We start from the raw sequence: 15,707 nt of genomic DNA on the forward strand, positions 1-15,707 counted from the left end.
AGGAAACGTTTCTAGCCTTAAAAAATCACAGCGGAATTGCAGGGGTTGGCAGCAGAACAAGTCAGTCATGTGCAGAACTAAAAAAAAAAAATAAAAAGAGTCAACAGCAGCTTTTCTGTTGTGCAAATAAGAAAAGATTCTCCACTCGTTGTGACCTTGTACCTGCAAATCCCAGCTGCCTACATGGGATGAAGCCTGGAAAGGGCTTTTTTTTTTTTTTTTTTTTTTTTTTTTGTGGTACCAGTGCCTGGCCTCAGCTTGGCTACCAGGTTTGGGCTTGGGATTGTCTAGGGGATGGTGTCAGCAGCTGACAAGCCACGGAAAAGGGGGAAAAAATGCGGAAAAAGTAAAAAAAAAATAAAAGGTTTTATGCACTCCCTGATGGCAAACCCCATTGAGTTTTACACTGGGAGAAGCAGCAGCGGGTGCTGGCCGCCCCAAGGGCCAGCACCTCCTGTCCCATCCACGTCCCCATTTGTCCCAGGGGGGGACACTGCCTGTGTGGGGGCAGCTCCCCGGCTGCCAGGCGGGGAATAGGGGCTGTGAAAGACTGAAAAAAGCTGAGAAAGGCTGTGAAGGGCTCCGGGCTCCCCCCCAACCCCACAGCCCAGCCGGGAGCCGCTCCCCCAAGCGGGCACTGTTGGGAGCTGTAGTCCCGGGCTCGCCGCACTACAAGTCCCAGCCTGCCGCAGAAGCAGGAGGAGGAGGAGGAGGAGGAGAAAAGGAGGAAGGAGGAAGGGAGGGAGGTGGGAGGCATCCAGGCGGCTCGGCTCAGGGCCTCAGCCCGGCCGGGAGAGCCCCCCGGGGGCGGGCCGCGGCGGCATGCGGCTCCCCGGCAGGCTCGGCCCGCTCCGCAGCACCGCCCTGGCTGCCCGGCCGCCGGGGAGGGACAGGGGCAGGGGCAGGGACAGACACACGGACAGGGACAGGAGCAGGGACGGGGACAGGGACAGGGACAGGGACGGGGACACGGCAGCTTTCAGCCGCGGGCGGCCGGCTGGCACCATGGCCGAGGAAGCCAAGCGGCTGGCAGCCTGCGCGGCGGTGGACAGGCACGTCCAGGTGAGACCCCGGCTGCTTTCTCCGTCCCGTCCCGGTCCCCAAATTCGTCCCCGAGCCCCCCTTTCTGGGTAGGACACCCCCAGCTTTTCCCTGCTTTCCCTCCTTGTGAGCTGGGCTTGCCCCCAGGCTCGTCACCCCCCAGCCCAGCGAGCCCTGTGGGGGTGGCAGCCCCATGCCAGGAGGGAGAGGGGCGAAGGGTTTGGGTCGCCCCATCAAGGGTTGGATGGGATCGGAGGTGTCCCAGCTTTGGGGTAGGTGGTGGGGAACATTTGGAGGCTCGGTGGTTGTCATTGAGTAGTGGGTTAACATCAGGGAGTGGGTTATCGCCGAGCCATGGGTTATCTCACCATCTCTTCAACAGTGCTGAAGAAGGGGTGTAGGGCTCCAAGTCCATATTAGCACTCGTGGGGAGGGAAAAATCCCTTTTTCCACCCTGCTTGCCCCCAGCCCGATTGCCAGCAGCTTCCCTGGTGTCCCACAAGTGTTTTGCTTCCTTTGCAGCCACTCCGTCCTCCCGCAGCGCCCTGCAAAGCTGGCAGTGGGATGGGGAGATCCCGATTTGCAGTGGCATCAGCTCCTTCCCTTGCTGAAAGCAAGCCCCAAATTTCACAGCGTGTGGGTTTGTGAAGGGTTTGACCACCAGGAGCGGGGCTGCTCCGTGCCTGGCACTGCGGGGTGTCATGCAGTGGGTGCACTTTGGCGCAAAACGTGACTCCTGAGTCGTGACTTTTGCACTATTTTATGGTCAGGACAACTTAACGGTGACGTTTGGCCCTGTCCCAACGGGTTGAAGTTCAGGGCCTGGCTAATAATGAAAGAGGCAGCAGTGGGAGTAATATCGCAATGTTTGCTCTGCAAGCTGGCTTGAAACAAGTTGGAGTCCCCCCAGAGCTGGATGGTCTCAGCTATTGCAGAAAACCCATCTCCCTTTCAGCTTCTATCGGGAGGGAGCAGCTGCTTTGCCCGACAGTTTTGCTTTTGGCTGTTGCTGCTATCGCTGCTAGCAGAGGGAGCAGTAGGATTCCCAAAAAAGCAGCTGCAGATCACCTCCCGTGTGTGCCAGGCACGTGTGGAAGGTGCTGCTGGGTTTGGGTTTGGGTTTGGGGCTGGGTTGGGCAGGACACGGCTCTGCTGCAAGCTCATGGCACTGGGGCTGCCCTTTCACCATTGCTTTAGGGCTTCCAAAAAGTTCCAGCTCCTTGGGCAGCCTGCAGCAGCTGCATTAGGTGGGGATCAGGAAGGGATCCCTTTTTTCCTTTTTCCTCCTTCTTTCTCATTGAATTAAAGCCAGGTCAGTGTTTTTACCCCCAGCGCTTGTCCCTGGGCAGGTGTGAGAGCAGAACCCACGGTACCTCGAGCAGACACCGGGATGGAGGAGCTCAAACAGGAGCAGTGCAGGTAGCATGGAGCCCTAAGCTGCCTGGGGACAGCTGGCTCTGCCTTTATACAGCTCCTCCAGTGCCACAGAGGACTGAAGATGCCCACAAGGAAACTTCGGCCTTCGTGCTGCTCATCTCCAGTTCTTTGCTCATGTAAATCCAAATCTTGGAAACTGGTGCTGGACTGGCCGTGCCTGTGAGGTGTTGCTGGTCTGTAGCTCGGGGCAGGCTTGCTGTGCACCCGTTTTTAAAATTTTGTGGGTTTGGGCTAGTTTTGCCCCTGCTCTGGGCAGGGTTGGAGCTGAGAAGGGAGAGATAGGAACCGTGGTAGGTCAGGGGTTGTGACAGCACCGCTTTAGAAAGGCTTAAAGTGAATTTTGGGAAACGTGCTTAGCCCAAAGGCTTGCCACCTCCTACAGGAGGGTGCTTTGCCCCTCCTCACTGATAAACAACTTCAATTTTATCTCTGTTGATGAGCCTGGTGAGCTCTTCCCACCTCATTACAATGGGGTGGCTGATGCCGAGACTTTCACCATTGCTTTAGGGCTTCCAAAAAGTTGTCCCAGCCTGCAGAGATGAGGTCAAGGAGATGAAACTGCCCCTTGCATGGCCAAAACGAGCCTTGCTCGCCCCTTGCAGCTGCTCTGCTGGGCTCTGCCAGCCAGGCAGGTGAAACTGAGAAGCCCTGGGAGCTGTTGGGCTTCTCCCATGTCGTAGCTCTGCTGGCAGTGTCGCAAGCACGTGGCCGTGATCTGTTGCTTTCCCCTTCTTTTGCAGAGTCACGGTGGTTAGGAAGAGCTGGAGCTGTTTGTGTGCTGGGTTTCAGAGAACTTTATTATTTTTTTTTTAAGCTTTTAAGCTGCAGAAGCAAGGGAAGTCATTAATCGTAGGGGAGGGTGACCTGCCTTGAGCTCTGCCTTTCCAGGCAGGCTCACGTCCCAGTAACGTTTCAGCCGGTTGAAATGCTGCAGATGTGGCTTTGTCCACATCTGCTGAGCTCCGACTTGTTGCTCACGGAGGAAGAGCTGCCTGACATCCGAGAAGGAACACCCAGCAGCTCTGTGCCTGCACTTCTGGCTGGCTGGAAGTCTTTAGCGTCTGAAATCTCTGTGGTGATACCGTGCCTCCTTAAGTCAATTTAAGCTTTGGATCCCATCCAAACCTGGGGCAAGTACACTGAAAATGAGTGTGCAAGATGCCACAGGCAGTTCTTGCTGGGTGGGAGGCTGAGCTGGTAATAAAACACAGGTTTACAAAGCAAAGCATCCTCTGGGGCAGGCAACACGACTGCGCCCAACCACCCTCAGCCTGCGGCGTGCTTTAGAAACGTGTCTGTGTTACGGGTGAGACCGCAGCGATCCTGGAGCCGGACCACGAGCAGAGAAAGTCCAGGGCCGAGCTGTGTTTAAAACGTGACCCTCTTCAGCACACGCTGCCAGGCTCACTCATCCTTCAGGGCTGTCGCCGGAGCCTCCTGCAGCCAGCTCCGTGCCCTGTGTTAGGGGATGGTGTTAGTGTCTTCTAGGAACTGCTTTGCTTCGGCTGCTGGTGCATGTCCAGCATTATTAACAACCCCGCTGGCAGCAGCCCGCTGCTGTTGCTATGTGGCTTCTTTGGGAGATGTTATCTGGAGGCCGTTTCACCTTCTTCCTCTGTGGTATTGGGGGAAGCTCCCAGCTCTCCGGCAGGAGAAGTGCTGCCGTTGCCTGCTGGTGAACCGCAGGGAGCTCATGTTCCTCTCTGCCTGCTCTCGGAAGGAAAAGACTCATCCTGTGCCGGGGCTGGGGCTTGCAAATGGGCTGCTTGTTTCGAGGAGACGTGCTGCTGGCTGGGAGTGCCGAGAGGCTGAGCCGTGAGACCCTGTGCGAGTGTTTCCCAGGCTTCCTTCCTGCTCTGCGCTGGGCTTTTGTGGGGGAGGACAAATCCTGTTGTTTTGGCTGCCCTCAGCACAGTCCCTCAAGGATTAGTTGGAATTCAAGCCCCGATGTGCTGCTGCTGAGGCTGCCTCTGGCGCTGCCAGCAACCAGCAATGAGCGTGCATTGAGCACCCCGAGAGCCAGACACAGCGGTACTTAGCGAGCTCAGGTCCTGTAAGAAGTGAGTGAGTTGCTTAAAATCCCTCAGGGAGAGCAGGCAGCAGTCCTGCCACACTGGAGCGAGCTCCTCTCCTTGTCTGAAGCACGCTGTCAGCGAGCATCTCCAGGCAAAGTTTCCCTTGCACGTGCCCAAAATACAGTCTGCTGGAACAGCAGAGGCCTCACACCGTGCCCCACTAACAGCTCTCCTGTCTCTCTCCTTGATTTGCAGAACAATCAAGTTCTTGGCATCGGAAGCGGTTCCACGATTGTCCACGCGGTGCATCGATTAGGTAGGGTGCTCCCCGTCACATCGCTCCTCCTGCGGAAAGTCCTCTTGTCCAGCTGTCCCAAATAACTGGAAACCAGGCGTACGTAGAGCTCGTGCTCATACACTGGGTGTATTCACCCTGCTGCCCTGTCCTGCTCGAAGCCGGAGGTTACAGCCGGGCCTCGTGCTCCAAACTTTTTGCACAGAGAGCCCCGAGGAGGGACTGATTCCCTCGGCTTTGCTCAGCAGGGCCGTGCTTTCCACCTGTTCTCCCCGCAGAGCCAGGCGATGCGATTTACTGGCACCCACTGCAAACTGGAGCTAAAAACCTTCCAGCTCTGCCCAGTCCTGACTTGCTTTGTGGCTCCTGCAGCTGCTCTGCTGCCATTAACCCGTTCCCATGCAGCTCACGCTGCTTCACGCTGAGGGTCCTGCTGAGGTGTGAGCAGGGCAAGGAATGAAATCCTGTTTCACCTTTTTTTATACCCCGCAGCTAGGTCGATCTGCTTGCCTCGAGGTGCAGATTTGCTTGGGGTGTGATTCAGAAATTTTCAGCCTCTTTGCAAAATTCTCAAGCGAAGCGAACGCATTTTTGCAGAGTAACTGTGAGGGTAATTATCCTCCTGCCTCATTACGGTGGGCACAGAGGTTTAAAGTTCCCTTTCGGCCTTGGGACTCTCATTTGGAAGCAGAGCTCGGTGTGCCTCTGGCTGCTGTGGCTGCAAAGTGACTCCCAGCTCCTCGGGCAGAGCACAGGACAGGGCACAGGAGGGATCACGGTGTGACCTGCCTGTCGCACCCACATCACCCCACGCCTTTGTATGTCCTGGGAGGTGGCTCGGGAGCTGCCATTCAGCTGCCTGGGTTTGGCTCAGTGTTACAGCCACTTCCAATTTTAACACGGGATCGATCTCAAAAGAAAAGTGAGATGTGAGTTGTAGCAGGACATGGCCCTGTGTATTTCATCCCTGCAAGGCTGCAGTGCCTTGAAGCCTGTGGCCCACATGCTCGCTCTGATGAGCTGGCTGTTGCATTGTATTTACAAAAATCACATTTTTGGCTGTAGCAATATCATACTGATAGATTTTCATCATTTGAAATTAACCTGGGGGAAGAAATCTTTCCCTCCGTCTCACAGCATACCGTGCCTCATTAATCCTTTCCCTGCCGTATATTTAAATGTTTTATAAGAAATGGGCGCGATGTCCCCAAGGCAACGAGCCAGAAAACCTCTCAGGCAGCTGCTGCGGCTCTGTTTACAAGGAGCACAGCAAAGCCTGTCTAATGGAGCGAGAGAGGGGAGCGGGGCCGATGTCTCAGGAGCTGCTGATGAGGCACAACCCTCGCTCCTCCGCTGCTGGAGACCCAAAGGTTAACGGCTCGTGGGGTCCGGGGCTGGGGGGGTGTTCAAACACCACTGCAGAAACAGAGCCTGAGCCTCTGCAGGGTGGCACCTGTTGGTGTTTTGAGCGTGACTGAGTTATTTGCAAGCCAAGCAAGTAATTGCGGTGATTCAGAGCGGCTTTTCTGAGCTGATTCCTTAAAGCGAGAGTTGCTGCGCTGTGTTTCCCTCTGCAAGGAACAAACCAAGGCTTCTGCTTTCTTCCTCCAGCCGAGCGGGTCAAAGAAGAGAACCTGGCAATTGTCTGCATCCCTACATCCTTTCAGGTAAGCTCTTCCCTCCTTTGTTTTCTTTTAGTCCAGGCGCTCACAAACATCTTTCCTTTGGCTGTGGTGAAGCAGGCTCGTAATGCAAAACATGTTGGAGATGCCGAGTCTCCTTCCCTCATTCTGTACCAGGCCCTGAAAGCTGTGAAAATCACGGTGCAAGCTCTTGTGTTTTCAGGAGGAGCTTGACAGCATGTATCAGCTGGGTTTTACAAGAGATTGCGGGAGAGAAATCAGCTTAATTTTTCCTTTGCAGTGCAACTTTTGCAGGGATCAGCTCATACCAACCTAGCTGTTAAGAAGCTGGCGGGGAGAGGGAGAATTGTGGCTCTGTGGTAAAACTCAGAGCTGCTCAGGAAGCTTTTGAGCTGCTTCTGTGCCTTCAGGCAAATGCCTTTGGTCTCTCTGCCTCTGTTCCCTGAGGTGGAAACACAGCTGCGGAGGAGCAGCTGTGCACCTTGTCCCCTTAGGGTAGAGAGGAGACGGTGCCAGCCACCCGCGGGGTTTTCAAGGCTGGGTGGCAACACTCCAGTCTGGGAACTGGACATTTGTCCTTTTCTTGGTCCTGATGTGGATTCTGGGATTGTACTTCTGTCACAACTTTGTCACCGTGAGGACAATCCTACGGTGAGGCGGGCTGCCCAGAGGGGCCGTGCGCAGTTTCAGAGGTTTGTGTAGCAAATCCCTGAGCAGCCTGGTAGCTGACCCTGGTGTGAGCTGGAGGTTGGATGGAGACCAACCTAAATTATCCTAAAACCTTATGAAAACTTAATACCCTTGTGCCCTGCGGATGCTCTTTAAACGTAAGTCTCTCTCTTCTCAGCAGTTGCAAACAACCAGTGGCAAACTGGATGTAAAGCAAACTGCTGCAAAGGGAAACAAGTAAAAAAAATAAAATTTTTCAACCTGTATCAGTGCTTCTGTTTCACTGTAGTGATGGCCTCTCTTTGATCTGACTAAACTGATCCCCATCCTGAGGTGCCATGGGCTGTCAGAACGTATTAAAACTCTTCTGAATTACATCGTTAGGTCTTGAAGGGAATATTGATAGAAGTTTTGTGGCGAGTGTGGGCTGGAGCCTGCCCTGCTGGGATCGTTCACGTAACATTACAAAGTTTCTTCCCAGTAAAACAACCAGGTTGCTGGTAAAGGGAGGAGATAGGTCACACACCTGCATGAGCCCAAATCCCCCAAATGTGCGGCTGCCTCGTATCCTGTGCAGTCTCTCAGACCTCAACCCATTCGTAGGGCAACGTTCCCAGGTCAGCAAAACAGCCTCTTATTTTCGCTACGTACAGGTGTAAATGGCTGCCTGAGGTCACTGGCAAGGAAGAATTGCTTTCAGTGGGCTTTTATTCTTCTCCCTTCCCTGTTGTAAGGTTGGGTGATTCCATCACCATCAGTAAAGCTAGTGCCGGGGTAAGTATCCGTCCCTTGGCTTTTGCATTGTCTCTTCTTTGCACCCGGACGCGTGCCGAGAGCACGGAGCCAGACCCTTGTGGGCAGCGACCCGTCGCTGCCGGGTCCTGCCACTTTGCCCCCCGTTGTGGGAGCTCTGCTGCTGATTTCTGCCGGCCTGCTCTCATCGCCTTGCAAGCAGAGGGCCCGAGGAGAGCCACCTCGTTTCCACGCCACTCGCTCTGGGCCTGTTTGGGATCTGGCCTGCATGTGCAGCACAGTGTTTTCCAATGCTTTCAATTCCCAGATCCCTGAAATCTTCCTACACGAACACCACCAATGTACACCCACTGACGGGGGTCTTTTTGTACTTTGGGAGCCCTCGGGGCAATCCCAGTGCACAGTTTGATCAAGAGCCCTCAGCCCATGGGTGTTAAAGCTGCATGTTATGAAGTGATACAGAAATATAAAAGATACAAGTTGTTTCTCATTGCCAGGGCTATCACGGGCTAATCCTTCTTAGCGTTTCCACATGTGACTGGTGCACTTTTTAAGTGGGTAAAATTGCTGGGAAGGAGTTCATCCAGGTTTCTTGGAATAGCCACAGCACAACGGGAAGTTCAGACTCGAGCAGAATTCATGCAAGGAGGGACTCTCACTCAAACAGTGATCTGCAACGGAAAATTCAACCCATTTAAGGTTCTGTAAGCTTCGTCTTACATTCATACAGGTGGACCAAGGGGAGAGTAGCTCCAGGTGCTCTGTGTCGTGTTGCCACTAGAGGGAAATGCACGGCTACTTCAGTAAAAGTCTGCCGGGGCCACCAAAGAGCTGTTCCAGGAGGCTTCCCACACTTTTGCCATGAGTTGTGCTTTTCCTTTTTGCTTTTTCATTTGGTGTTTGTTTCTTTCTGATATGAATAACACTTTCATCGTTAGCCCCGTATCGCTACGGTGCAAATAATTCATTTTCCTGCTCCTGTTTTTCAGCCAAAAGAAATCCGAGGGGCTAGATGGGTGCAGGGGAGTATAATGTCCCAGCTGAAATGAAAAACACAGGAATCAAAAAGCCTATATGTGTCCTCATGCTTAGACACAGGTGTCTCCCACCAAGCTGACAGGCCTTCCCGCTGTCTAGGATGGAGAGACCTGCACTCAGGCCATTCCCTTTGCACCGTCTGAGCATTTTGAGTTCAAACCATCATTATTTGGACAAAAGAACCTGGTGTGGAAGCAGCATTTCCTCCTTGTCGTGCCTTGTTGCTGGGTCTCTGTGAGCTCAGGACAGAGCCCTGCAGGCTTTCCAGGGTGCCTCCATCCTTGCTGTGGTGTGGGGAACGACCCCACAAGGCTGTTTTCCTTCCCTGCCCCTGGTAACTGGTGTTTGCTGTGTTCTTGGTGCGCAGGCCCGGCAGCTGATCCTGCAGAACGGCTTAACGCTGAGTGACCTGGACCGACATCCAGAGGTAAGCGGGACCGAGGCCTCACCTGCCCTGCCTTCAGCCTGGCCCTTCCTAAATCACCAGGCTCATCTGTCCTTGGGGAGAAAAGCTGCAGGATGGGAGAAAACTGGCTTAGTTTATTTTTTTCCCTGAGCTTTTTAGTTTGCTCAAGCAGTGGTCCGGCTGAGAGGCTGGGTTTTAGGGTGACTTGGGCAGGGACTGTGGGCCAGGAGGCTGTTGAACCGAGCTCCTCCATTTCACAAAGACCACAAATGCCCCAAAATCCCAACCACTGACACCACAAGGTGACCAGAAAGAGCAGGGCTTGTCCCCGGGTGATCCCCTGAGACGGCAAGTTCACCTCCTGTCTTCACTGAGAGCAGCACCTTGAGGCTGTATGGGTGAGGTTTCCACACTGAATTTCTTCTCTCCCTACAGCTCGACGTTGCCATCGATGGAGCGGATGAGGTGGACTCAAACCTCAACCTTATCAAAGGTGGCGGGTGAGCCTTGCTGTCTGTGTGTCTGTGTGGGGCGCCGGCGGTGGGTGGCTTTGGGGCAGTCCGATGTTTTCTGACATTTTCTGACGTTTTCTTTTATTCCCTTGCAGTGGCTGCTTGACGCAGGAGAAGATAGTTGCAGGATATGCAAAATGCTTCATTGTTATTGCCGATTACAGGTAAATATTAAGGTTTGTTACACCTCTGTCTTGTGGGAGGATTTGGGTGGTCCCATGTTAGGCTGTTACAGTTCTTCCAGTGGGTCAGGGGAGCAGGGATAAGTGGAGACGAGCCTGATTCCCAGTGCTTCAGCGATTGAATCTGGCCTTTTTTCCTTAATTTTCAACTCAGCAGGCCTGCCTACAAGTCAGCAGAGCTTGTGGGGAAGCTGCTGCTCTGTTCTTTCTGAGCTCAGTGATTGTCGGCACAGAATAAATTTCCCCTTCTGTGCGTGCAGCCATGAGGCTGTGGAGAAGCCAATTTCTGTCCTGTTTGTCCAAAGTATGTAAAAACAGGGCTTATGAGCAGAGCTTTGCACATTAAACTTGTTCTTCCTGCACACGTGCAAGTGCAAACTGAGTGCTCTGTTCTCTAGAGCCTTACACCTGCGGGATTTGCAAGAGAGAATTTGATGTGTGTTATGTTAATGGTGGTAGCAGTGTAATGTCTGACACTAATCTCGCCTCAAACCGTGTCCTCAGGAAAAAATCAGAGAGTCTCGGGGAGCAGTGGAAGAAGGGAATCCCCATTGAAGTCATCCCCATGGCTTACGTCCCTGTCACCAGAGCCCTGACCAAGAACTTCGGGGGTGCTGCAGAGCTGCGGATGGCTGTAAGCAAAGCGGTGAGTGGCCCTGATCGGCCCCAAGTGCCCAAAGGAACCACCTGAATGTGACTTTTTGTCTGATTAAATCTGGTCCCTTGTGTAATTCTCCCCCAATTACACTTCGGTTAACGAACTGCGTGTTTAGATGTTGGGCTTGCTCATGGAAGGCCTCTCTGGCCTCCCTCTCAAAGCAAACAGCCCCGAACAAGGGGAAGAGGGATGGCCAAGCCCACGTCTGAAGGCTGCTTTGGGTCTCTCTGTTCACAGTACGGGTTGCTGTGCTTGTGGGATCCCTCTCTGTCCTGCTGGGGCCTCCATCTCACCCACACATACCTGACCTGCTGCTCTGCAGGGATGTTTGGGGGTTGGAGGGCAGTCTGTGCCACCAATGTGTTATGTGGGCAGCTCCTGGTGATCCCAGGCTCCTGAGTGTTACACAGAGCAAGAGCTGCACTAAATTGAAACCAAATCTGCCTTGTTTCCACCGCCACTGTCCTATCCTGGCTGGGACAGTGGGGCTTAGCCAGGGAAAAAGAGAGCTGTCTGCAGGAAAAAGCTGGAGCTAATGCCTGAAGGCTGAGTACTTGGTGTTGGTGCATTTAATCCCCTGGCCAGAGGTTGAGGGGCTGTGTTTAGGAGCCTGAGAAGATCAAACCAGTTGTTGTCCATGAACTGAGACCAGCCTTTCTCGGGAATGCACATTGGTGCTGCTCCAGCACGAGCCCTGACTTTGGAGGATGCTTTTTTCCTGCCGTGGTCCTTGCTGGCATGTGTGGTCACAAACCCTGCACCAAGCTGCTGAGACATCTTGTTCTCAGCCCCAGCTGTCATGTCATTATTGAAAGGACCCAACTGTTGGGGTTTGAGAGTGCTGAGCACATCTGGGACACTGAAGGCCAGCAATCCTTCAGCTCCCAAAACCTCCACATAGCATCCAGCAGTACATGGCACACCCATATTGCTGGGGTGGAGGGTCTTGTTTTGGCCTCAGTTGTGTATTTTTACCAAGCCTTTTTAGGACATTCATCTGGTTTTACTCTTGCAAAAAGGATCCTCTATCACAGTGATGAAATCACATCATTATTATTTCCAGCTTCTGCATGATTATCTGTGAACTGTATGCAGAAGAATGCGGGAGGCGTAGTTGCCTCGGGTGATGTTTTTTCTTACAGACTTATTGTTCTCGTGGAGCAGTGCACTGCCCTCCTTTACTTGAACGATGACTTTCTCTGAACAGAAAAGAGAAAGTGCAGCGGGGACAGCTCCTGGTGTGAGGCCGTGACAGTCCCTCGCCGTGCTTGGTAGGAAAAGAGCTCACGGTGCTGACAGATGGGTTTGCTTCCCAGGGCCCCGTGGTGACGGACAACGGGAACTTCATCCTGGATTGGAAGTTTGACAAGGTTCATGAATGGAGCGAAGTGAACACTGCCATCAAAATGATACCAGGTAATGTCTGTAACTAAAAAACAAACACTGGCTAAGGCTTGGTCCATGCTAGAAAAGCCCCAACCTTGGGATAATGTGTGTATGTGTGTGTGTGTGTGTGCCATTTTGTATTTTAGTCACGCCAGTCTTATTCTCTTCCTTACTCTCCTCATGTCCATTTAGCAAGAAGCTTTTAATGGAGCCACTGGTGGACTCAGGAACGAGGGGTTTGCACTGGGCTACGTTATTTTCATTTTTGCACTGGGCTGTGTTATCCAGAAACTGCTTACAGCTCCGTCTCATTACTGTTGTGTAGTCCTGGGGGCTCACCTTGCTGTAAGGTTGCAGGATATCGTACCTGTTGTTACAGCTGTTTATGTGCAAAAGAGAAGCAGTGGCCAATGATTCTGTTTCCAAATGGAACAGCTTCTCTGCAAGGACTCCTGAGCAGATGAAGCCTGGCTCAGCCTCTTCTGGCCATCTCGTCTGGAGTTCTTAGCAAACGTCTGCTCTTGAATCTGGCCAATTTTTGAATACATATTCTTGTATCTTTTATCTTTGAGTTCATCCCAGATAACTGCCTGCCCCTGCAGCACACAGCAGGACTGCCTTTAGCTTTACTATTGCTCGTGTATTGCCAGAACGCATAGGAACAGGCTGGGATCCTGTTGCAAAGTGGCAAAATACTGTCCTGGCACCATCATTTAAACAAGACCAGCCAGAGGCCATGAATTTAGGCTTGGTGAAGAGTCCCCGGTAACTTAAAGCTGCTTCTGTTTAGTGGCTTTGCTTCCCTCTGTGCTTATTGGAAGGCTGACTTGCTGAAAACAAACCCATTTTCTTTTCTCCAGCTCTCGGAGCAAGCTGCTAGGGTGTTACCTCTGCCCTGGCTTGTCTTGGTGTCTGCGGTCTGAATAATTACTTGGCACTTGCTCGCAGCCAACAGTAGATGGCGGGTTCAGACCTTTGGCAGGAGCAGATCTAAACAAACCAGTGGCTGGTGTAAATGAACCAGTGAGTGCTGCTGGGCTGGGCTGTCCCCGTGCAGTGCTCCATGTCCTAGGCAGCATGCGTGGGCTCACCCAGCAGTCTCACTGCTGGCTCTGAGTGTTGGTGGCCTCTGTCTTTGGGTCCGTTACGGGACCAGGGTTTTGGCATGCTGAGTGCCACGTGCACCAGCAAGCTGCCGCCTTGGAAGGTCTCTGGGGGCTGCAGAGCTGTGCATCGCTACAAACTGCCAGTGTTAAAGATGCTCGAGGATTTTGTGTGCCTCAAAACAGAGCTGATGGTATCCCTGGGCTTTTCTTTTGGCTGCATAAGAAAGGACCAACTGGATGAGCATCGCTTTGATGCTATTTTTTTTTTCTTCCTCCTTGATCTTTGGCCTCAAATCCATTTTGCCCTTAATTCCCTGTAGACAGTGTGATAAGCTTCTCATGGTCTTTTCTGTGGCTGTAATCTCTGTGGTATCAAAGGTTTAAGCAATGTGAAAAGCTGGCTTTTCTCCCCTGTCCCGGAGGAAGTTTCAGTTTGATTCCTAGAGGAGTCTTTTGCTGGCTGGGAGGAAAGCCTGGAGGCACTGTTTGAACCCATGGCACTGGCTTGCATCCTCCACCTGCCTGGTTTGGAAACCACGAGCCTGGGTATTTATGGGCTCTGGCTGCGGCTCAGTGACCACTGTGAAGTTAAGAGCACCCCATAATTACGTAATTAAATGCAACCAGAAGCATACCTGCTAATGGGCTACAAATTGCAGAGGCAGCAGCAGATCTGCTGTCTCTTAATATCTGAACAAGCGTTACCCAGGTGTACTCGAAGAAGATAATTTTTCAGACATGTTTAAAAGCTAAAGTGGGTAAGTTTATGGCTGTGTGGCTTCCTCTGACTCCTGTGGGCTGCCTGAAAATGCCTTGTTTGTGGTTGTGTTAGTGTAAAAACGGTGGCTGGGGTGGTGTGAACATCACGGGGAGCTCTGGGAGCTGTTTCTTACTCTCCAGAGAGCTTCCTAGGGGGCTGGCTGCGGGGAAAAAGCTTCCCAGGTGCTCCCAGTGTGGCTGATGCAAATCACCCAGGCTGGACACATTTCTCTGAACCTTTGATGGCTCCAGCATTAACGCTCTCATTCCCAGGTGTGGTGGAGACGGGGCTGTTCATCAACATGGCAGAGGTGGTGTATTTCGGCATGGAGGACGGCTCGGTCAGCGTGAGGGAGAAGCAGCCCCGCTGACGACGGCGCGCTGCCCGCTCTGCTTCACCTCGGGCCACTTGGATTCAGCTGTGGTAACGGTGCCAGCCTGACGTTTTGCCTTAACGAGCAGCGGGTATCGCAGGAGGCGGACGGGGAGTTGAGCAGAATCCGCTGATGTGATACTGAATGTCTTTTTTTTTAAAAAAAAAAACAACAAAAAAATTATATTCTATTTCTAGATATATATATATTTTTACTTTACAGGAATGTTGTCTTTTTTTAAAGAATCATTTAAACAAATTGCTTTAACATTTTGATTTTCTAAGAAATATTTACCAAAAAGAATACTTCTTGTTTTGTGTTTTATTTTTTTTGTTTGTTTTTCTTTTTTTCTTTCTTTTTTTTTTTTTTTTGAACAGAACTTGAACCCTTCGGGCTGCTCTTAGCGCTCAGTGATTGAGGTCACAAATACAATCCTGTTGCATCATCCTTAGCCACCTTGGGAGGATGGTGTGCATAATGGGAGCACACCCAGTTGGGACCTGCTGATGCCTTATTTGGAACCTTTTTGGTTCGGTATTTTATGCCTTTTATTTTTTCTACACCACTGTTTTTTAATAGTCGGGATGTCTGATTAATCCTCTGTGCATATGACAAATCTCTGAGCCTAGGGGCACTGTGGTCTCTGTGTCCCTGTGTCTGGGACGTTAATAAGGGCCTTTTTGGGGCCTCTGTATGGAGGAGACATTCATCCTTTGAGCCAAAATCTGTTCTCGTACAACTGCATTAACCCAGTACCTCTGTTAAAGCCTGTTCCAGTAGCTGGAGATGTTCAGAACTTCATCCTTGTAAAAGGAGAGCAGAACCTGAGGGTCCTTGAGGATGTTTACGGAAGCATTTATGAGCAGCTTGGGGCAGTGCAGAATACTGTTCTGTGGCAAATTACTGGTTTGGAATGAAGGTTAATGATCACCTCTCGCAGCTGGCTGATTTGTGGAAGGATGGAGCAGAATGCGAAGGAAAACCGAGTCTTCCTGCCTAAATTTACCGTATGTAGCAGGAGGGAGACACTCATTTGATATATTGTTCTCTGTGTACAGGTGCTTTGCATGGTTCTGATGTCAAAATGCAAGCCCTCTTTTTGTGTTAGAGACACTGAAATAAAGAACTGTTATACCAGGTCTGGTGGTGATTTCATTCTTCAGGTAACTACTCCGTGAGCAGGTGGTTGTGAGACTGATCTATGCTCTAGTTCTATTAAAAGTTTTTCTGCATTTTTCCCTTAAAACAGCACTTCACCCAAGCTAAATTCACCCTGTTGCATTTGATTTCTTTTTGCTTAAGGTAAACACATTATTTTCAATGAACCCTTATCTAATTATCACGTGCTAGCTGCAGCACTTACAACGTGCCTGTCTTAAATCCGCATGTCTGAAACTTGGGCATGGAAAATACAGCTCCCTTTTGACAAAAAG

General features: G+C 51.8%; 1 protein-coding gene across 1 annotated transcript; it reads left to right on the plus strand.

Moving 5' to 3' along the window:
- Nucleotides 1–761: 761 nt before the first annotated feature.
- On the plus strand, nucleotides 762–15,413 carry RPIA (ribose 5-phosphate isomerase A). The gene is made up of 9 exons (XM_084286416.1): nucleotides 762–1,062; nucleotides 4,749–4,809; nucleotides 6,400–6,455; nucleotides 9,259–9,318; nucleotides 9,733–9,797; nucleotides 9,905–9,973; nucleotides 10,496–10,637; nucleotides 11,966–12,065; nucleotides 14,174–15,413. Exons 1-9 carry the CDS (start codon nucleotides 823–825, stop codon nucleotides 14,269–14,271), a joined length of 891 nt encoding a protein of 296 aa, XP_084142542.1. The 5' UTR covers nucleotides 762–822; the 3' UTR covers nucleotides 14,272–15,413.
- The last annotated feature ends 294 nt before the right edge of the window (nucleotides 15,414–15,707 follow it).

Source organism: Netta rufina, assembly GCF_964035555.1.
Source record: "Netta rufina genome assembly, chromosome: 4".
NCBI lineage: Eukaryota > Metazoa > Chordata > Aves > Anseriformes > Anatidae > Netta > Netta rufina.